The following is a 21,709-nucleotide window of genomic DNA, read 5'->3' on the forward strand; positions in this document are numbered from 1 at the left end:
CGTCTCATTGGTCTCTTCTTCGCCAGGTAGGGCCGTACCTATTCAAAATAACCCTGGGCAAACTTCTTCAAGGCATTCTTAATCTTGTAAGCAGTTCCTTCTACTTATCATTTAAACGATTAATTTGACGATTCACGAATTGAACGATTTCACGATTCCTTTTCAGTCGATCCAATTGAAAATTTTAATCGATTGATGCCCTATTCTAAACCCCTTCTTTCCCCAAAAATTTCAGCATCTCGATACGCTCCTGATAAAGTCACGTGTTTTATATTTTCCTCTACATAGCTTCAAGTCGAGTACATGCATTTACAGTTGTGTACCGGAATGTGTTCAAAACAATAAAAGAACTTAAATGTGCATTTAGAAAATTACATCGTTTCGATCAACGGGAACAATGAGTGTTATCGCAAGAAGAATTTTAAATTGCAGACGCGGCAATGTTCGAAAATTGTTTAACTTGAGATTATGTAAACAATCGAACCACGTGTCGTGTAGCAATATCGAGTGGAACAAAAGAAATTTCATTGCATTTCAAAGATTTCCAGAGGAATATGAACGCTTTTCCGTGCAACGAACATGTACGAACGTTGCGTATAACCAAGTCGAATCTCCGAACAATGAAGACGACAGGTTGTTCGAGCATCAGCGAATGCATAAGTTTTTACAAAATTCATTGAATTTTACCGAGACTATGGTCCCCCCTATTAAATCGACATTCATTGTTACCGCGGAAGAAGTCGAGAAGATAGTTAACATGGACTGGACGCAAGAAAGTTCACTCAACTGTTTAAACGCTATGAAAAAGTTAGCGCATTATCATTTAAACGGCTCATGTCTGCTGGACGAGATGTACGCAAATATTTTAAACAATCTTGTTACAAAACTACCTGCATTCAGTGACAAGGAAATCCATATGTTAATGCCGTATCTAATTGTGATGAATAAGAAGTGGGTAGGAACTAAATCATATACTTATTTTACCAAAGAATTGAGTAAACAATGTACACAACGATTCTTTTCTTCAGACATCAAAGTGTTATTATTTACTCTAGATGCATTTTATCAAATGCACTTATGCGATGCTCAATTTATGTGGCGTGGCTTAAGAAAAGTGGCATCGAAAATGTTTAAACTAAGTGGAAAAGATATGGTTCAAGTTCTATTTTATTTAAGTATGTGCAAAGTTCCCAATCTACAGATGTTCGAGATTGAGTGTCAATTATTAGATAAATTACCGGAAATTACACCGGATGAGCTAGGTATCGCATGTAGAGGCTTTTTTATGTCGAAAAGAAAAATTCAGAATTCACGGTTGGTCACGCAGATCTTGGAAAAAACTTCAAAGAATATAGCTACTATACAAGATTTCACCCTAGGAGCAGTAATGAAGCAAATGAGGTAGAGAAAACGTAGTTTTTATTCAATACCTTTATTTATTCTTATCAAAATAACTAACACATATATACATGTTTTTAGATACAGTGCCAATCTTAATATTCAAAAGAAATTCAATGAATTGTTGGTAGCATTTCGCTCAAATATGGAAAACAACACGTTGCTCCTTTTAGTGCATGTTGCACAAACAATGGCTGCTCTACGTGTATATGATCCTGTTATAATGAAGCATATTATTGAGAGGTAACTTATGTTTAATGTAAAACAATAGTAATTATGATATGTTCATTCTTAAAAAGATTAATATTGAGATTGAATGTAGATTAGAGAAGGAATTTTCAACGGCAAGATTAAAAGATATTGAAAGGATTCTTTATGCTATCTGTACAATTACCCCATATTCTGAATATCATGATGCTTGTAACAGGATTTTGAATTTGTTATTGTTAACATATAAATCCATTAGGGCACATGAAATTAAGGAGTAAGTTTGTCTTGAATATGCTCTTACCAGGAATTAAAACAAATATTAATTTATTCTATACAATTCATTACAGCCATCCAAAAATTCTTTTTCACATTCTCACATATTTATCATATAAAAAGATCTATTCAGAAGAGCTGCTTAGATATATATTTGAACCTACGTATCTAAAAAATGCATACAAGAACAATATGTGGCTTATGACAAGCGATTTCTTAATTCTTTCTTATACTGTTCAAATAGAATTACCAAATTATACAGGTCCACTACTGGACGACGCATTGCGTACTTGTCTAGTAAAGGTATTATTTAATAATTCTTTGAGTTCAACTAACAAATTCGGAGCACACGAAAAGCTTCTTTACGCTCGACGGTATTATTGTTGCAGAAATTTTGTGCTAGGGAGACCGTTGAGCAGGGTTTCAGTTATTTGAAGTTTCGAACGGAAGTTTTGTACATGTGCAAGGTACGTTCGTTAAAAAAGCATACCCAAAAAGATATTTCAAGCTACTACAGATATTGATTGTTTAAATTGATTACAATAGGAGGTGTTTGGACCAGATGTTCACGTCGATTACATCCTGCCGCATTATTATATCAGCGACATTATCATTGGTTTCGATGAGCAAAACAAATGCGTACCAGCCCAACCAATTTTATCAGAGATACCAAATGGAACGATTAAAAGAGTACCGAATATAAAGTGGAAAATATTAGTTCCATTGAGTTATCATTCACGAGTAATGAACCATGGCGAATATAGCGGTCCAGTGTATGCAAGACTCAGGCAACTCCAGTCCATCGGATATATACCAATTCCAGTAATATTTCTAATATCTTGCAATTGATAATTAATTTACTAAAGCCCAATGTAAACAAATTTATCAAAATTCTTGCAGCTCGATAAAGAAGAGTGGGACAAGCATCTCACCAAAGAGGAAAAATGTTCTTATTTGAAGAAGTTAGTTTTGGAAAAAGAACCCATCGATTATTGGAAAGATTAAATTCCATAATATGTAGTCAAAAAAGAAAAAAACAGAAATATCATTACTTATTTTGTATTCATTTCCCACTGGTATTGATGCTTTAGCTGAATGAGGCAAGTATACTTATGATTTGTAGCAGAAATTTAGTAATACAGTTTTTATTACAATTGATCGCATTATTTACATTGTGAAAACATATTTATATAATAATACTTGCATATGCATATAAATATATAATCATTAAGTAACCACATTTCTCATTTCGATGTAATTGAAATTAAGGAATACAAATTTCATCGTAGTTGTTAGTCAAAATAGCTGTCCATAAGTTTTTTCGTATATTCGTAGGTAACGAATAATGTCGCCGTCGCTGGTATTGTCCTTATTAAGCATGGTTTCAAACCATTGTACAACGAAGTAAAACCTTCGTTCCTGATAATGTCTCCCATTACTTTTAACGCCGGTTCTTGTAGACTTTTCACCTTTGAACAGAATTATAATTTGAATTTCGCGCTTGTTACACATGCATAAGTTAATGACGCACGAAACTAACCTGTATCCTACTTTTAACAACGTCCGCTGGAAATATTACGAGCCATAGTATAGTGCCGCCAACGGCACCAGCAACCATAGTTTTCTCCCAGCCGATATCATTTCGACTTTCATTTGGTTTTGCGAGCAGTTCTCGTGTGATTTCATAACCTCCAAAGAAAAAGAAATATCCAGGCATTTCACGTACTATGGTCGACGACAAGCCATTGAAAAGGCCCCGTATCCCTTGTTCCTTAATAATTTGGTTCGTTAAACCCCATGCGCTAATATGTTTCTAAAAAAAAAAAGGATAATTCCATTACCGATGATATCATATTTAGGCATTAATGTAATTTGAAGGATTTGCCCTTTAAATTACCCTAGCGGAAGTCGTCAGTTTGTCCATGCTTTTTTCGACTTCTCTCATCGCTTGCAATTTACATTTTATCAGCTCCGTTGGACATAATGTTAACGAGGAAAAAAAAGCAGCGAAAAACCCGGCGCATGCATTTTCTATAGGCGTCATGTCCTCCACCTTGCTTACTCCTACAGAAACATATTTTTTCAAACTAGAAATAAAAATCTTGTTTCCGCGAGAACAATGATTTTACCTAATATATTAGAAAGGACTTTTTGACATCCCCCGTATGCTGCAAATAGAACTGAATTTTCTGCAACATTTGCAACCACTGCAGGAATAGTTCCTGCATATAAACCACGTATTATTCCATCCGTTTTCAACGTCTTAATGATACAATTAACCATTCCACTGTACATGGAAGGAAATGTTTGCATCTTTACCTTAACAGTGTCTAATGGTTGCCCAACATACACAAGTGCTATCCCACCTTGAAATGATAAATAAAAGAAAAATATAGAAATACAGAATATTCGCGTTTCCTTAAACTTAAACATAGAACACTTTCATTATTTGTTTCTTTTGTGATTTCATATGTCAGTGTACAAAAGATCGAATCACAACATAAAGTTTCGAACGAAATACGAAATTTTTACTTGATTAAGGTCGTACAATAACAAATTTTATTCCACTTTTTGTAAATTAAATCAAAAGTTTCGATATATAATTGAATATGATTGAATATTGGATATGTAATTAGAATATATCGTATAGGATATATCATGACATGATATCTTATCATGTAATCACGAATTAAAATTGAAACACAACTTTGTTAGAAAACAACAAATTTAATTCGAATTTATCGATCACTTAATTCGCGTTAATACTGTTTCGAATATTGTTGACAGATATAAAAGCTGATCAAAAAGATTCAAATTCATTAAGGTATGTTTTTACCAAGTGATCCAGCAACAAAATCAATTAGACCATCTTTTACGGGCTTTAATCGTTTGTTCCCATCGTCTGTTAATTCGGTCATTATTATTTTATATTAATAACCGATCTTTGGCTTTTTAATGAGAAGAATAGGTTAGCACGTGGTTTCACTGAGACTGTGGCCTATCTACTGCTCCCCATCCGATAAGAAAAAAGAAGGAAAGTCCATTTGTTGATTGTACGAGTCGTCTGGAACTCTGAAACTTCAGCTTTATAAATTCTGTATTTACACAATGATATTCACAGCACAGATTTGTGGATATCTTATGTAAAATACGCACGCGCGTTTAAATAGTCACATTGTTTCTCAAACGTCGCGCTTCGCGACCCCTCTGACGTCGCAATTTCTATCCCCACTCCCTCATTATGCATCAATCTGTGCGCAGGCGTTCGAGGAAAAGAAATGACGATGAGCGGGAAATACAAAATCGTCCATGTAGATGCAAAGCGATACAGTGAACAATTACAACTTTACGTATATAAAACTTACGTATTTATTATGGTAATATAATGATAATAAGTAGTAATTGTTAAAAGAAATGTTGAACAAGAACCACATACATTATTCCATCAGAAAAGTTGCGAGTTCAAATGTTATATTATTAACAGCAAAGAACAGAGAGAAACTATAACTTTGCTTAAAAATATAATTTATACTTCAAATTCAAAGATGCAGTTAAAATTAATTGAAACAAGTTGAAAGTTGTCACTGCTGCAATATAGTACCTTGTCTCTGGCGGTGAGGACAGCACTGTCGCGGTTGTAAATTGTTAGCCAATCATTGCAAAGATAACTTTTTCTTACCCCTCCCCTAATGTCTCGTTGTGCTTCCTGAATTATGAGATGTTAACGAGGAAATTGGCCGTGATTCGTACACATGTGTCATTGATAAAGCGAGGTATGGACATATTACTCATTGATTGGTAACAGTTCAAGTATGATTACTGATAACGATAAATGTGGAAATCATAGTTCACGTATTCTTCGGGTGTATTAACTTTTTTATTTATTTAACGACCGTTCGAATCAACAATATCAGCTGTTTCGCTTAACTTTAACTGATAAGCTGCTCCTGCGATAATATAACTATTTGTCCCTTATGTGTGTTTCTTTGTCATCCGTTTTTTAGCATTTCTCATTATTTTATTTACAAAAGCTTGCGGAACTGAATTTTTAACAAATACTGTAGGAAATTGATCTATCACAATTTGCTAACTTTTTCGTTTAAAAATTCATTTACATCTTTTTTACATCAGCTTTTATAGTAGTAGTAGCAGTAGTAGTAATTTATTTTCAGCCTCCTGGCCGTGAAAAGCAACTCGGTTTTCATATTAATTCCTTATCACACACTTATATTCCCTTACCTATAAAACCTATCTAAACCTATCTAAATATATATGTACACATTCGCTTCAGATCAGCTTCAATAGTGTTAAAATGTGTATAATGAGTCCGCGATAAAATATGAAAATCAACAATGAAAAGTTGCAGATATCGTGATAAACATTACGAGACAGAGTCGAGCAATGTTTAATCTAAATATTTATTTTTAATGCAATTAAACGATTACAAATAAAATATAAAATTTAGCGATGAAAGTTAAGCGATTAAATTTTTCATTTATTCTACGGTCAATCGCAATTAATTAAAGCAAGCATTTAATCATTGATTGAATGGATGAGTGAGTTACTTATTTATTACATAAATATTTGACTGTACAAGTTAAAAAGTAGTAACTATATAACGATCAATGATTAATATAATATACTAGCCAGCAATCGGCAACTAATTCCACCACTCGATCGAATCGATCGCAATTGTCCACGATTAATCCTCTATAGTTGCGAGCATTAATTAATCAATCAAATTAAAAATATTAATCGATTAATGCCAGACTCTGTTACGGAGAGAACTGAAATATCAAAACGGTTGTCATGGAAACGCAGTGTTACATCTTTCAAATCTCACGTTACCAAATAAATGTCTCCGACCTCCGACAACTTCAGCTCGATTCTGACAAGGGACAGAAAGAAATGTTCACTGAAAATGTATATCGCACCGAGCGTGCAGCTCGTATCCACACACGGAGCAATGTAATTTCTCAACAAGCCGCTCGTGGATCGTTCCGAGGAAATTCGGGGCCGCGAAAGCTTTAGAGTAATTCAGGCAGCTCGGTAAAGTCAGAAATGTTACTAGACCGATGTGTTCAAGACATATATATGTATGACGTTCGCGACATTCTGTAGTTCCAAAACATGGATTTTCTCGCTTACATTCACAATTAAATGGTCATCGTTTCTGGATTTGTTTCGACAAGCCGTGCGCCGAGTTCCGTTCGAGTTACGAAAGGATCGCAGCGATTCAGTTACAATGATCAGTACCTTTACAGCACGAAAATAGGGAAAGTGTGCGTGCCTATAGTAGAACTGCCATGATAGATCCGAACGCGTCTTCGTCCTATTCGAAAAAAGTCCGAGATTGCTAGCAAAATGCGTGTTTTCTATTGTCAGGAGAGTTTCTTTAAGGTAAGTGCGGTTCCAGGATCGAGATGGGACATTTCGATCGTTCTCGAGTTTCGTTGGAAGAACGGAAATTCTCTGGATAAATTGGAGCGCAGCGTGCCTCTAGGAGCGCTCTGGCTCGTCTGCGCCATTAGAGTTCGCGAGCATGATCTCCAGATATTCGTGTTATATTGTTGAAACAACACCTAACACCGACGTGCCGCTTCTCCGATCCCCGCACATGCTTTGTCTCTCGATTATTTAACGTTTCCGCGACTCGCAAACAAATTCACCGATACGATCGATGCGTCGATGTCCCAAAATTTTTAGCAGTGCATTCTTTACCGAACAATATATTATTCTCTCCATTACTTTCTTCCGTTTCGCCCCGAGTTTCGTGTATTTATTTACCTGTTTTCCCTGGAAGCGTTACCGTGTGAACCTAAAATCAGTGGATTATCTCGTAATGATCTTTCCGTTTCTTTGCTTCGATGTATCTTGTGTCACTGATCTTTTCGTGATTTGTCACACTTGCACTCGTTTTGTCCAGTTAAAATGTCATTTTCGAACGAACGAGTGCCGACTGTAAAAATAACCGTTTCCAGCTTACATTCAAGATAATTTCGTTTTTATGCTTTGCATAGTTAACACAGGATATTTAATAACCAATGAACTTTTTGTTATTTGTAATGGAGAGATGCGAAATACTTTGTGTTTGCATATATAGATAATGTGGTTTTTTTATGCTGTTGTGAAAAGTAAAACGAGTCCTTTTTTTTCTGCAGTAACAGTACAGATTACAGAATGGTGGTGGATTGCTTGTCCATTCAAAGCTCAGCAGCTATAGTACGGAAGCAGGAGCGAAGATTAGGCGGGTCGGTGGGTGCCAAAATGCAACCTAACAATGTTGGCAGTTGCGGTGGCATGACGCCCAAGGAACTCTCTGACAACGATGACCTAGCAACTTCTCTCGTGTTAGATCCTTATTTAGGATTTACCACCCATAAAATGAACATTAGGTAAATATCTGTGCGAGCAAATAAGATGTTCTTCTAGCGACTTGAATGTCTATAAACATCATTATTTAATTATAAAGGTACAGACCACTCAAAGCAAATAAAGAAGAACTTAAAAAAATTATCTGTGAATTTATTCAAACACAAAATTATGAGAAAACATACAAAAAGTTGATGGGTGGTGATTGGGGTGCACGGCTTCCGCATACAAAATCTAAGCAGCAGCAGATCAATTTGGAGAAGCATGTGAGTTGTGTTAGCGAAAAGGAAATATTTACAATGAACGGTTTAATTCCACTGAAACCAACTATATTTTCTTTTGTTGTGTAGATTTACCGATACTTAAGAGTTTTCGACAAGGATTCCGGATTTGCAATAGAACCGTGTTATAGATATTCTCTAGAGGGTCAAAAAGGTGCCAAAATTTGTGCAACTCGAAAATGGTTGAAACACGACAAAATATCTTGTCTAGTTGGTTGTATCGCTGAGCTCAGTGAAAAGGTTTGTTCGCGATGATAGAGAAAGTGGAGAGGAACTGAAATTTCCATTTACTCGTGAAATGACGTTTCAGGAGGAAGCAGCGTTACTTCATCCCGGAAAGAACGATTTTTCTGTAATGTTTAGTTGTAGGAAGAATTGCGCGCAACTGTGGTTGGGTCCAGCAGCGTACATTAACCATGACTGCAGGGCTAACTGCAAGGTCGATAAGTATATCCAGTTTACTTCTCTTTTTATCCTATTGCTGCTATTCGCTAATAATTCATTCCATGTAATTTCTATGAAACACAGTTTGTGGCAACAGGAAGAGACACCGCTTGTGTTAAGGTACTTCGTGACATCGAAGTGGGTGAGGAAATAACATGCTTCTATGGGGAAGACTTCTTCGGGGATGGTAACTGTTACTGCGAGTGTGAAACCTGCGAAAGGAGAGGAACTGGAGCTTTCGAAAAGCAAAAGCCTGGCGAAGAGCTCTCCTCTGGTACTTTCTAAAGTTGACTTCAGCTCGGATTATTCAACTTTGTTTATTAATTTCTTCTCGTGAAATAAATATTGGTTGCTAACGAATGGAAAAACTGTTGCAGGATATCGTCTAAGGGAAACGGACAATCGTATTAATCGTACGAAACATAGACAACAGCCATTGAATCGCAATAAACAACAAGCGGACACTGCGTTAACAGAAAGAAACGCGGTGCTGGTTGGCAACACAGCAGTTGCACCGCAGAGTCTCAGCATCAAGGAGCTACGGAGGAAGGGTTTGACGAAGTACGACGCGGAATTGTTGATTGCGCAAGGTTGTCGGTTTTCTGACATCGCCCAGCAACAGCCGAGCATAAACAATGGAGAGAACGTGCTGCAAGCATCACGACCGCACCCATCCGCCATTACCAATTCCGTGACGAGGAACCTACGAAATAAGCAGCTTAGTAAATTCGACAATAACAACGGCCATCAGAACAATGTGAAAAACAATCAAACCCTTAGGGCCTCCAGGTGAGACTGCACGTCATCTCGAGTAACTACAGTAATATCTCTATGTGCAGGGTGTCTCTAATCATCTCGAATAATCACTAAACATTACTGTATTTACTTTAGAGGAGGTAACTCTGATCACTTTGACCTTGACATACATTGTCAAGGACATCCTCCTAACCTAGTTTGAATAATTGTTAACTGGACTGCGGATTTTATGTATTTCTGACTAACATGAGTAGGTGAAATTGAAAACAGGAAAAACATTATAAGAAATTAGGAGGCTTAACGTTTTAAAATTATTGAAGAAAGAAAGAACTTTTTATTCGGCTTTTATTTCTAGTAATTGATGCAGACAATTTTTGTTTTGCAGAAAGGTCCGCAATCTATTGATAACATGTCATTGTCAAGGTCATCAAAACCGTCATCGACGACTAACGTGAAATTCTGTTTTGCATTTGATTTTCAGGCTACACAAAAGAACGGAGACGAAGAAAAGCAGAGTGTCGGAAAAAGCTAGGTCTCCCTTGAACGGTTCCATAGCGAAGAACATCGAGATAGAAGATATAAGTCATCGCAAAGAGGATTCCGACAGAGTGGAAGTAACCGAGGAAGTGGTATACTCGAGACTCCATAAACCGCATTCGGAGAACACCTTGAACGAAGAGATACACGACATTTGCCATGTTCAGTCCTCGCACCATGACATGATAGAACAGTCGTCGACTTGCTCCGACGTACAGAAAGAGTGTCCGCCCACGCTTCTGAAAGATAACCGAGAATTGGATAGCGAATCGTCGTTCGACGAAAAGGAAACATGCGACGTAGAAGTTAACTCTAACTCAATAGGTAATGTTAATGCTTCCGATTCTAGAAAAGATCATTATAGTACAAATACCTGTGATTCAGTTCATGTAAGTTCCATACCCGAAGCAACTCGTTTCGATCATTTAGACGTGGCTAGTAACAAAGAATTAATCCCGCAAGAGAAGTACCAGTCTAGGACTTGTCGCTATAGTTTATCCCCAACCGGACATTCTGAGGACGCGAACAGTGTGTCCGTAACAGCAATAAAGTCGGACAGTTGTCTCAGAAATCTTCTAGAACTGGAGGAACAGCAAGACTCCAACGAGAACAAAGTAGCCAATTACGAACCCACGAAAACAGATGATTTCTGCGAGATTGAGAAGCAGACGCCTCCGATTCGCGTTAAATCGCCTGAGAACGTCATTATCGAAAGCGATAGAAATATTCCCGCACTGTTCGCCGCTCAAAATCCTATCAGGGAGCATAAACCCAGCGATCCAATCAATTCGGCCACGTTGATCAAGTGTCTCGTGCAAAACCAGCCTGGCAAGTTCAATACATTTATTCCGGAGCCTATAAAGTTCTCTGTGAACGACGAGCAGAGCGAAACAAATTTCATCGAGGACAACTCGAGCATGGAAACCGATGTCGAGAAAAATGTCAACTGTCACGGTGCGGTACTGACGACTCATCAAAACGACTTATTACTTAAGAACGATGTGTACATAGTGAACGTTGAGAATTCGGAGATGAACATCGAGAAACCGACCGTCGTTGAACCGTGCGCAACGGATGCGGATTCTCGGACACAGCCATGCCAAGAAAGCGTTTCGGACTTCGGTGTAATGGCGACCAACAGTTACAGCAAAGCAAACAGCCACAATCTCTTAGAGGATAGCCAGAATTTTCTGTTGAAACAATCGTTGCAACAGCACGAAATATCGAACGCTACGGCAAGATCGCATAAGAGTCGGAAAAAGTTGTTTAGCGATAAAAGGTCTGTCTCGTCCGGTTTGAAGGAGGAAGTGGAGGCAATGGGCGAGCATAAAACTGGAGAAAACGGGATCACGTCCGTCTCGAAGACTCGCAGCAAAGTGACAAAGGCAAAGAGCCGTCTGACGAGAAATCAAAAAAGGGATCGGCAGAAAATGTCGAGCACCGACATCGGCGTGGCCGACGACGACTCGGGTATTCAAGGTGATATCTACGAATTTAGCGAAAAGGAGAGCAATCTGGAGGACATTAGAATACCGTCGATCATGCGACGGACGAAGCAGGAGACCACTCGCCAGGCGTCCGTGCTCACGTCGCATTTACAAGAGATGCAATACAATGACGAATGCAATAAAGCCGAGCCGCCAGTATTAGTCCCGCAGGAACCGTGGCCGCCTGCGAGTTGTAATCAAAATCAGTTCGCAGACTCGGACACCAGCAGTCAATCGAGGGAGAACTCGGTCGACGGCGAAAGTCTGAAAAGGTGAATCAATCAACGTTGCTTTTACGTTTCTCTAATTTCTCCCTATAGCGGCGCGTTGCTCGAGAGACGTTCCGAAGCAGCGAGTAGTGTTTCAGTGTCTTGCTCTCATTGGTTGGCCAGTTTTTACTGAAGTAAAGAGGGATAGCGTGAGATTGAGTAACTACATAGTTGGATGAACACGTGTAGAGTCCATCTAACTCGAGCACTTCAAGTATCTCCATTATTATTGATAGCAGAACAAAAATGTCAGAGAAACACATGGCTATTTTCAAGCAGACAAACCACTTTTCTGAAGGTTAACTTTCTTGGGTTATACTGGTTGTCCCATTAACTCTGATATAAAGCGACATCTTCGCTATTTTAATACACGACAAATTATTTAGTTTGGGGGGACATATATTATGGTGGTAATTATTTTTTTTTTTCGAGATTTCAAGGTCGTCGATGTTTTTTTATATGTAATTACATGAGAAAACGACCTCGAGGAAAAAATTATTCCCACTACAATATGTATCCCGACGAACCAAGTAGTTTGACCTTTTGACAGTTCGCGTGGCCAGAAGGAAATAGCGAAGATATCGCGTTGTAACAGAGTTAATGGGACACTCTGTATATTTTTATTGTCAGCACATAACAGCCAAGGTCGAGACGAATTCAATGACCTACTACTGTAATTGTAACCTTCGCGCGACCTTAAGCACAAAAATAAATGGAAATAGATATAATTAACAAATGCCTACTATAGAAGGATTCTATCTATTTCCATCCTACTGAAGGTCACTCGAAGGTGAAGAGGAACGAAGAGAAAAGAATGGAAGTTGATGTATGGTTTTTCGCAGATTATCAACATACAACAATGAAAATGCACAAAAGCCGGCCAGCTTGACCGAGTGCCAGTGGCAGACGAGTACGACGAACTGCCAAGTTTGTCCGACCACGCCAGAGAGGACTGGTCGGTTAAAGTTGACCCTGCGTATGAAGCGTTCGCCGGTTTTGGAGGACATCGTGGAGTCGGGGACGAGTCTCAGCGAGGACAGCTACGAGCCTGAGTACGAAGTGTTGCGCGTGGAGGGTGTGGAACGAAGTAGACGTAAGAAGAAGCATAAAACTCGGGATCGGGAGAGACGGCACAAGAAACGGGAGCTGAATCTGGACCCTCCGCCGCCGCCGATGAAAAGGCTGCGCCTGATCTTCGGCAACGAGACGCATACCATCGACTTCCCGCACTCTTAACAGCTATAAATAGGAATTGTTGTTGGTTCCGCTCTGAACAAACTATTAACAGAAACTTGGGCGTGCGGAAGCAGGCCTCCTTGTCCCGTTCTCCGTAAACTCCCCACCTCTAGAGGTGGCCCTAGAGGTGGCTCCTAGAGCTGGAGGTAGAGAAACGACGCGAGTTACACTCTCTCCACTACGATTCAAATTAGAAGCGTTCTCTCAGTTGCGTTCTTTACCGTGTTCGCCGTCTGAATTTCCCCTCGCCTCTTGTTCTTCTAACAACGAATGCTTCAAGGCCTAGCTGTGCAGTCCTTTGTTTCACGGTGAAAAAGCAAAAACGGTCGAGAGAAAAGGAGTGGCGCGTTCGGATCGATCTCGCGGGGAAAAGCGAAAATGGGAAATTTCACGCGGTTCTCGTTTATCGTTCCACCGTTAACGAAATATGCTGGCGTGTGTGGTACCTCCGGTATCGCAGCCACTAAAGCGGTGATTTTGTTTTTGTATTAATTATTCTGTACATATATGATTTTGATACAAGAGACAGGCTCGACGATCTACGGTCTTTCAATAATATCGATTTACCCTTCGACACCGATGAGGTTGTTTCGTTCTTTTTTTGTTTCTTCTTTTCCTTTTTTTTTTACTAATATTTATGCATCGTACGGGAAAAAAAAATTCACGCGTGTAGAATAATAACGAACGAATTCGAACATAGATGATCATCCCTCCATCCCGCTGTTCAAAGCCCGGGTGGGGGTATGCGCCGACGGTTGTTCGAGTTGCATCTGAGCTGCACCTGTTTTCGGTAGATAAAGAAAAAAAAAGAGAGGACAAAGGAGGAAGATCCATACTCTTATACTATGTATAAAAATAGATATTATTATAATAATTGAATAATAATGATAATAATTAAATAATTAATTTAGCTAATACTAGGTAGCACACATTAATTGCTGTTTTCAGATTGCGTGATCGATATCATGAGAAACGTTGTACATAATGCTTATACATATACATATATACATGTATATACACATATATATACATATATACGTACACATATAGATGTATGTACATACGTGTGTATATATAAGTATATATATATACATATACATATATTATATATATGCTTGTATATATGCGCGCGTAGGTATGCGTGTACCGCGTGTTCGGTTTCGCTCACGGATATGCGCACACGTACGTGCGCGTATACGTGAATCATTCATTACTGTATTCTGTATATCGATGTATTACACAACAAACACGCACGTTAATATGTGTATCGGAATACACCGTTTACGAATATAGTAACGAAATAATAATAACAACAACAATAATAACGATTAATAACACTAAGAGAATTTCATTTAGCGAGTCGAGAGCCAGGGAGAAAGAGAGAGGGAGAGAGAGAGAGAGAGAGTTAAAAAGGGAATTTTGAAGTAGAAAACGGAAAAAAAGCGGTGTGGGGAAAGAGAGTAAGGAGAAGAAGTGAAGGAAGAGTAGATTATCTCATTAACGTGATCCTTTTGCGTTGAACCGTTTGCTGTACACGTAGACGTAGACAATGAAATCAATGCGTCGTTTCGATTGTGAAACGGTTTTTTGTCAATCGTTGAGACTTCAGGCTCAATTATCATTAGAAGAGTCGCGCGATTTTTCGAGCATCCAAATCTGAAACGCTTCTCGGTCGAAAACAATTTTTCTACATGGTATACATATATGTACATATATATATATATTTTTTTGTTTCTCTCTTTCTTTCTTAGTTCTTTTTTTCGACAGATGCCAGACAATTACACGGTGTACGTTTAAAACATGTCATACACACTTTTCCCCCCCCCCCCCCTCGTTATGTTTCACAAAGACATCGCGCGTCACACGCTAGAACTGCTATAGTAATTGCTAGAATCCAGATTTTTATGTGAAATAAACGTTCTCTGCCTCGCTCGCGAGAGGCAGGAGCTAAACAGATATTTATTTCCATCCTTAGCCCTCTGTCACCCTATTCTTTTCAACGGAACATATATATATAGCTGGAAAAATATATGACGTTGAAAAAGCTACATAATAACAATACATGAATTTTTTAACAAGAAATCAGACTTAAACTAGCGTACAACAAATGTGCGACAAAATTACACAGCATTATAGAGGGTTAATATTGCTTTGAGAATAATTAAATCGGACTGCGGATCTTTATGCATTTATGGTGTCCACAAATTTGTAAAGTACCAAGAAACATGTATACGAGCTCATTTTTCACTTTATTTTTACCGTTAAAAATTGTTTCATCATCCAAATGAAGGTATTTTGCACCGCCTTTGAATAAACAACTCATAACAATGGAAATGTGCATAGAGATTGCGTAGCAATTTTTAAACGTTTTCCCGGTTTGCATCCCATCTACTAGTTTTTGTCATAAACGCATCAAACGCGTCGAACAGTTCTAGCGTCGAACGCGGTGCTTATGGTAATCGTGAGCGCATTGTAAACGGGAGACCAATTATTTATTTTGCATAATTCATCGTTCGATTTGTTCGTTGAAGCTACGATAGAAATTCGTTCGGTTGCAATGGCGATCCGTACTGTATGTAGTATTTACAACGTTTTATACACGTGCAATAGCATTTCGGAAGATTCGAATCGACTTCTCAGTTTCTTCGCGTGTATCGTTCAGCGACCTTTCAACTTTTCCGCTCGGTGCCAGTGGCGGATTTATACTTCTGTCGCCTAGGGGTTACCTCTATAGGTTTATCAATAGCACAATGCACAAAATCATTAATACTACTCTAATTTTGTTCAACCTATATTTCAGATATGGGGGGAATTACGTCATTCAAACATGTTATTCTTATCTTTAAATCGGCTAACATTTTTATTTATTTGTTTTTATTGTTGTGACTTGTGCCTTTGATATTTTTCCAACAGTTTGTTGCCCCCCCCCCCCCCAATCCGCCACTGTTCCGTGCAACGATATAATGCACTCGAAATATCTCTTCAATTCTCACGATATTTTTTCGAGACTCTTCGCGAATTGTGAAATCGCTCTGAAATTCTTCGAATCTTTCGAGGCGTGATTGTACGGACTACGATACGCAATGATTAATCTTTCGAGAGACATAAATTCGATGACACTTCAATCTTCAATCTCATGTCGCATAAACTAGCAGTGGAAGTGAACGCAAGCACCGAGTTTCAATTCATAGTGAATAGTTAACTACTGATAGATAATATTTTGCAAAACTTCGCGATTCACAACCGAGGATTGCTTAATCAATTTCTTCTAATAGGATAATCTAATAATTTCATTCTGGATCATTATTTAGAAACATTCGCCGAGAATCTTATTATTACATAACACTTTACCTACCGGCAATTTTACAAGTCTTTTTTAAACCGAAGATCAACGGCCGAGAACGTCTCAATAAATTGTTCAAAAGCGACAGGAATTTCATTAATTATTCAACAAATTTTTGGAATTTATATAGCGCACCAGTTTCTTCTGAAAGTATTATTTATAAGAAAGTTATGGAACTTCTTCTACATTCAGCTGAGTCATTAAAAAGCCGATTATGTAGTAGGCTTCCGGTCCGTAAAGTGCCAACAGGCTCCCGGTACATAAAGTGTTAATTAATATAGTTATCGAGTTACCGGAGACGAAAGTAAATTAAATTCATCACGGCAATCACGGTTTCAACTCCTCCGGAACCCACAAATTCCACTTGTAAAATTCCTGCAAAAATTTCCAACGCGTTAAAACACAGTAGATGAGCCTTCATCGCATTCAGAAGGAATGGCTATAACTCCGATCGTGCGCGGAGCGGAAATGTACTCTGAAACATAAGATAGATCTACCCAATCGTACGGCAGCGTTAAAAATGGTCAAAGTAGTTTATGTCTCGTTCGTTCGCACAGTATACTTCCTTTCGTACGACTGGACAGCGGATCTAATGAATCTGTATCGAAATTTCACGTGGTTCTCATTTCGCTTGACATTCAACTTTCACAGAGCAGATTATTGTCGGAACGAATTTGTCGATTGAAATATTTGCACGATGATCCGCGGTCCGATCACATTTTTATCTAGCGAAACACAATCGCGGCAGCGTAAACGTGTCACGGACTGCTGTACATTTCTATTAAATATATGTGCATATCTTTTTCTCTTTTCGTCCTGTGTTTGTGTCAAGATGTATACTCTCGACGGCGACGATGACGATGACTAGACTGCGGATTTGATGCATTTATGACAAAAATGAGTATGCGCAATTCAAAACAGGAAAAACATTACAAGCATCAATACACTATTTTTTAACACCACTAAAGAAAGAAAGAAAGAACCTTCTATTTGGCTTCTATGTTTCAGTAATTGACAATTTTCATCTTGCATAAAGATCCGCAGTCTAGCGACGACGATGACGACGATTACAGAAGGACTAGGATATTTTAGTTTGATTGAAAAAAGAAAGAAGAAAAATAGGGAGGACGGACCAGGCGGAGAAATCAGTATTAGATCAGTTAATTAACCGAGATATTTAAAGGGAAGCCGACTCGATGTTCTACGAGACTAGAGTCCCAAAATTTCGCAAACCTGATCAAACGAGGCCCACACGGCGATCATTCCTCCACCGTGCAATAGAGCATTTAAATAACACTTAAGGGCGTTCCGTAATTTAACTTAATCATTATATACAAATAGGATGTAATTTTCCTTGATAGTATGTCCGTTAATCGATCTATATACATTCTGTAAAGTTTGTGATAAACGAAAAGAAAGAAAAAGAAAAGAAAAGATGCTATTGTATTATTCGACTGGACTATTCTCGTTCCGGCGTAGCTCCGGCAAGTTTCTTCTCGAGAATAATGGGTTCGGCGAGCTCTGTCAGTGAACAGAGAGCGGATCGGATCGGATCGGATCGAAAACGCGAGAGAGAACGAGTTGATTTCGCCCGTTGTACATTCAGATTTTGCGAAACGGCGACGGTCCGTGATAAACCGGAGAAGAAACAGCGAAACCTCCCCCCCCCCCCCCCACGTCATCAAGCAATTCGTCATTTTTGCGAGAATCTTTTACGAGAATAGGTACCGCGTTTCCATTGTTTCTCCGTGTGTGTAACGAGAGAACGATTTTGTAACCTTTTGCCGGCGGATCGTCCGACAAGTTCGTGCGAATTTCTGTTTTCCAAAATCCGCTGGAAATGACAATTTTTGCTTGCCGACAATGCTGTCAATTTTTGAAATGTATAAGAAACACTTGCGAGTTCTGCGAGTCTCAAGCGAACAAATCAATGAAATTCAGCGACTCAAAATATTGTAATATATTTTTATTAATGGCTTACATGTCAGAAGCCTGTTGGCGCGTTTTTATGAACGAAACTTTCAATCTCGCTACGTCGAAAAGTAGCTTAAAAATGTTTCTTCTTTTGGAAATGAATCTCAAAAGAGATTATAAGAAGGCAGGGAGTGATTCACGGTCGCGCGATTATAATTGTTATCGCGGAGTCGCTTCTGAGCAATGTTAAGATTTTTTTTTAAGTAGTTGCAATGAAATGTCTGTTTAGAGAAATGTACAAAGAATTGAGGACTGTTGCGGACATGTAATCGGAATTTGTGACTCGAGATGATGAAATTCCCTGTAAAATGAAAGCGGCACGAACTTGGCGGACAGTCTACTGCAATTTGTAAGCTAGAAAGAGCCTCTATTCATCCAGAAAGAAGCCAGACTCGTTCCCTGGCAATTTCTCATCTCGCAAAACGATTCCCGTCGGGTTCTACCGGTTAGAACCTTTTGGGACGATCGAAAGCTCTGAAACGATTGCGAGTTTTCGTGGTTGCATACGGGTTGCGAAGAAAACATTGACGCGTTCACGGTTTTGTCGGTCACCTGTACATATTTTGCGGATTGCATTCTCCAATTTGCACTCGTGCTTCTGATGATGGAAATCAAGATCAAACAAAAGTATTTTCCGTTCGATCCAACTCGAGACTAAAATTTCCCATGGAAAACGAATTTTCTGCGCGTGTAAATTTCGCGAACGAGACCGTGAACGTGTTCACGCTAAAATTTTAGCGATGCTTGTTTAACCTGTTGATCAGGCGATTTTCCCGAATGAAATTAAAGTAACAAAAATTTTGTTTTTATCGCAACCATTAATCTTGTATATATCATTCTGTAGGTTATAGAAGTTGAGAGAAGCTGCGTATAAGACATGGTTGCGATTATGCTTTTGTGTTCCACTGTCCAATAAATATGAAGGCAAATTTGTAGTACTTATGGGTTGATTGTGCAAGTTTATGCAAGTATACATTTTGAAAAGAAATGTAAAGGACATTGAATTTCTTTCATAAACAGCTTCAAAGTGCATTTTATTAATATTTGAGGGACAAATTTGCTAGAGTCAATTTTTGATTTTCTAGCATACGCTATAAGTGCATAACTTCCACAGTCTCCTTATAGTACCATAACCAAGAGGAGAAGGAATTGTCGGACGAATTAAAAAGTAAATGAAATACGTAATGAACATGAACGAACTATCTCGTTCAACAGGTTAAACGAGTGCATTCGAGGAGAAGTTAAGATAGTCGGCGAGGAGGAGGCCGTTTAACTATGGCGACGCTTCGAGGCCAACTCGAGAGCTTGTTGATAATGATTTCATACGATTCTGATCGGTGAACGATCGAGATCGAGACCCACCAAGCTGATTAATCTTTTTACGTTATCGAGTGTGCAACTTGCGTACGCATTTACGCGCACGCGTAGCACACACTCGAGCGTGTGCACACACTGTGTGATGAGTGATCATCTTTCATTTTCACTTTTAGCCTGAGGGAATCCGTTGCTTACCGTTGTGCGGGACAACTTTCCTCTCACTGCCATTAAAAAGTCGTTAGTTTCCTCTTTGAACTTAAAGCTCGTCGTTGTTAAATTAATAAATACACGAATTTCACGAATGCGAAGCGCAACGTTGCAATAGCTGTCGTAAGCGAGACATTTTACAGTCCTACAGGATAGGAAGGTGTTCGTCCACCGTTATCTTTCGCTTTTTAATCGTCGATAGTGCTGTCGATCGCTGTATCAACTGAATCGTTTTTGTCAAGTTATTTGCAAATGATGTTAGTGTTTCGAACGAGACAGTATCGTCGATTGAAAACGAACGAATGGTGCGAGGAACATTCCCTCCTCCTCCCCCCTCCCCCCTCGCTTTGTACATGGTTACCGGAAATTTTAATTGAAAATCGATTATTCGAAGAACCCACGGTCTCGGCGTATACTGTAACTGTATTATTGTCAGTACTGTAATTGTATTATCTTTGTTGATCAAAAAAAGAACAAAAAAACAAGAGAAAAGAAAAGAAACAAAAGCATAAAATTGTATATTATCATTTTATTTTCTACGAATTAAGGTGTAACAATAAATGAATTGCATAGCCCAAGTAATAGACGCGGATGTGTTATTGTTTCGAGTAATAATGTGAAACCGTCTCGTTATAGATTCGCGAAACCTGTAAAACCTGCGACGAAACGCGAGAACAGTAGCATGCAGTTTGTGTATAGAGATTTCGCAGACCGGAAGCCATCGTTTTATATATACATATATATAACACTGGTATAACGCTGTAACGTACTATTAGAAATGGTTAAGTTCACCGTTCGTTTCCCTGTTTCCTTATTTAACGAAAAGCTGTATGCCATTATTGGCGTGCGAGCTTCAGAATGTGAAAATATACGTTTTAATACGCAAAAGGTGTAGATATTCTCGATTTATTTTCTACATATTTACAGTAACGAGAAGCGGAATATGACGAACTGTTTCGTCAAACTCTGGATTTTTACGAGAGATCGAAACTTTCTGAAGCGGCTGCGAGAAACAGGAGTCGGAAAAATATTCATTTATTCTTCCACAACTTTTATGAGTATTCCCGAAGCATCGTCTAGTTACCCGGTTCCCGATAATTAATTTAGATTTGTTGTTATGAGATCAACAAATTAGAAAATTGATGAACAAGCTTAAATGAACCTGAAAATCGTCGAGACATTTTGAGGGTTAACAGGTTTAGGCAAACATCTTTAATTTTACCGAAGTTCACATTATTTTATATTTCATCTATTAGACCAGCTCAAGCTAGGCCAAGCTAGGTTAAATTAGACTAAAGTAGCCCTGCAGAATATCTGATCAATCCTAGGGTAGCCCAAAGGAGACCAAGGTCATCCGACGAGACTGCCAGCCCCTGTGTTATTCAGCGAGACAGCGAGTTGGCCCAAACAGGTCCAAAACCGGTCGGTAAATGCGCCCTGTGGCCCCACAGACAAGGTATAGGAGTAGACCAATTATTCAATATATATTTTTCTGTCTCACGTCACACATTTATGATCCGTACAGACTGTGCATGCAATGCTTTTTTTGGTAAATGTTTACAAAAAGGGATCCAGCACCGATGATCTTCATCTTCACATATGTTG

At 38.6% G+C, this 21,709-nt stretch overlaps 3 protein-coding genes across 5 annotated transcripts; 2 read left to right on the plus strand and 1 right to left on the minus strand.

Moving 5' to 3' along the window:
* Positions 1-261: 261 nt before the first annotated feature.
* On the plus strand, positions 262-3,356 carry LOC143352421 (uncharacterized). The gene is made up of 8 exons (XM_076784890.1): positions 262-1,401; positions 1,480-1,641; positions 1,721-1,882; positions 1,956-2,184; positions 2,271-2,348; positions 2,428-2,703; positions 2,782-2,981; positions 3,217-3,356. The coding sequence occupies exons 1-7, from the start codon at positions 398-400 to the stop codon at positions 2,884-2,886; spliced, it is 2,016 nt and encodes a 671-aa protein (XP_076641005.1). The 5' UTR covers positions 262-397; the 3' UTR covers positions 2,887-2,981; positions 3,217-3,356.
* LOC143352422 (mitochondrial ornithine transporter 1) lies at positions 3,011-4,980 on the minus strand. Its single transcript, XM_076784891.1, has 5 exons — positions 4,718-4,980; positions 4,011-4,247; positions 3,779-3,945; positions 3,422-3,694; positions 3,011-3,350 (listed from the first exon to the last, which is right to left on the minus strand). Exons 1-5 carry the CDS (start codon positions 4,797-4,799, stop codon positions 3,174-3,176), a joined length of 936 nt encoding a protein of 311 aa, XP_076641006.1. The 5' UTR covers positions 4,800-4,980; the 3' UTR covers positions 3,011-3,173.
* A 1,820-nt stretch (positions 4,981-6,800) lies between these two features.
* On the plus strand, positions 6,801-14,180 carry Hmt4-20 (Histone methyltransferase 4-20). Of its 3 annotated transcripts, none has more exons than XM_076784893.1 (9): positions 6,801-6,930; positions 8,043-8,276; positions 8,354-8,519; positions 8,604-8,774; positions 8,845-8,973; positions 9,063-9,252; positions 9,356-9,767; positions 10,216-12,030; positions 12,870-14,180. In XM_076784893.1, the coding sequence occupies exons 2-9, from the start codon at positions 8,062-8,064 to the stop codon at positions 13,261-13,263; spliced, it is 3,492 nt and encodes a 1,163-aa protein (XP_076641008.1). In that variant the 5' UTR covers positions 6,801-6,930; positions 8,043-8,061; the 3' UTR covers positions 13,264-14,180. The 3 variants fall into 3 exon arrangements, with proteins under 3 accessions (XP_076641008.1, XP_076641007.1, XP_076641010.1); XM_076784892.1 differs by lacking the exon at positions 6,801-6,930 and adding an exon at positions 6,938-7,281; XM_076784895.1 differs by lacking the exon at positions 6,801-6,930 and adding an exon at positions 7,288-7,720.
* The last annotated feature ends 7,529 nt before the right edge of the window (positions 14,181-21,709 follow it).

The sequence above is a fragment of the Halictus rubicundus genome, chromosome 3 (genome assembly GCF_050948215.1).
Source record: "Halictus rubicundus isolate RS-2024b chromosome 3, iyHalRubi1_principal, whole genome shotgun sequence".
Taxonomy (NCBI): domain Eukaryota; kingdom Metazoa; phylum Arthropoda; class Insecta; order Hymenoptera; family Halictidae; genus Halictus; species Halictus rubicundus.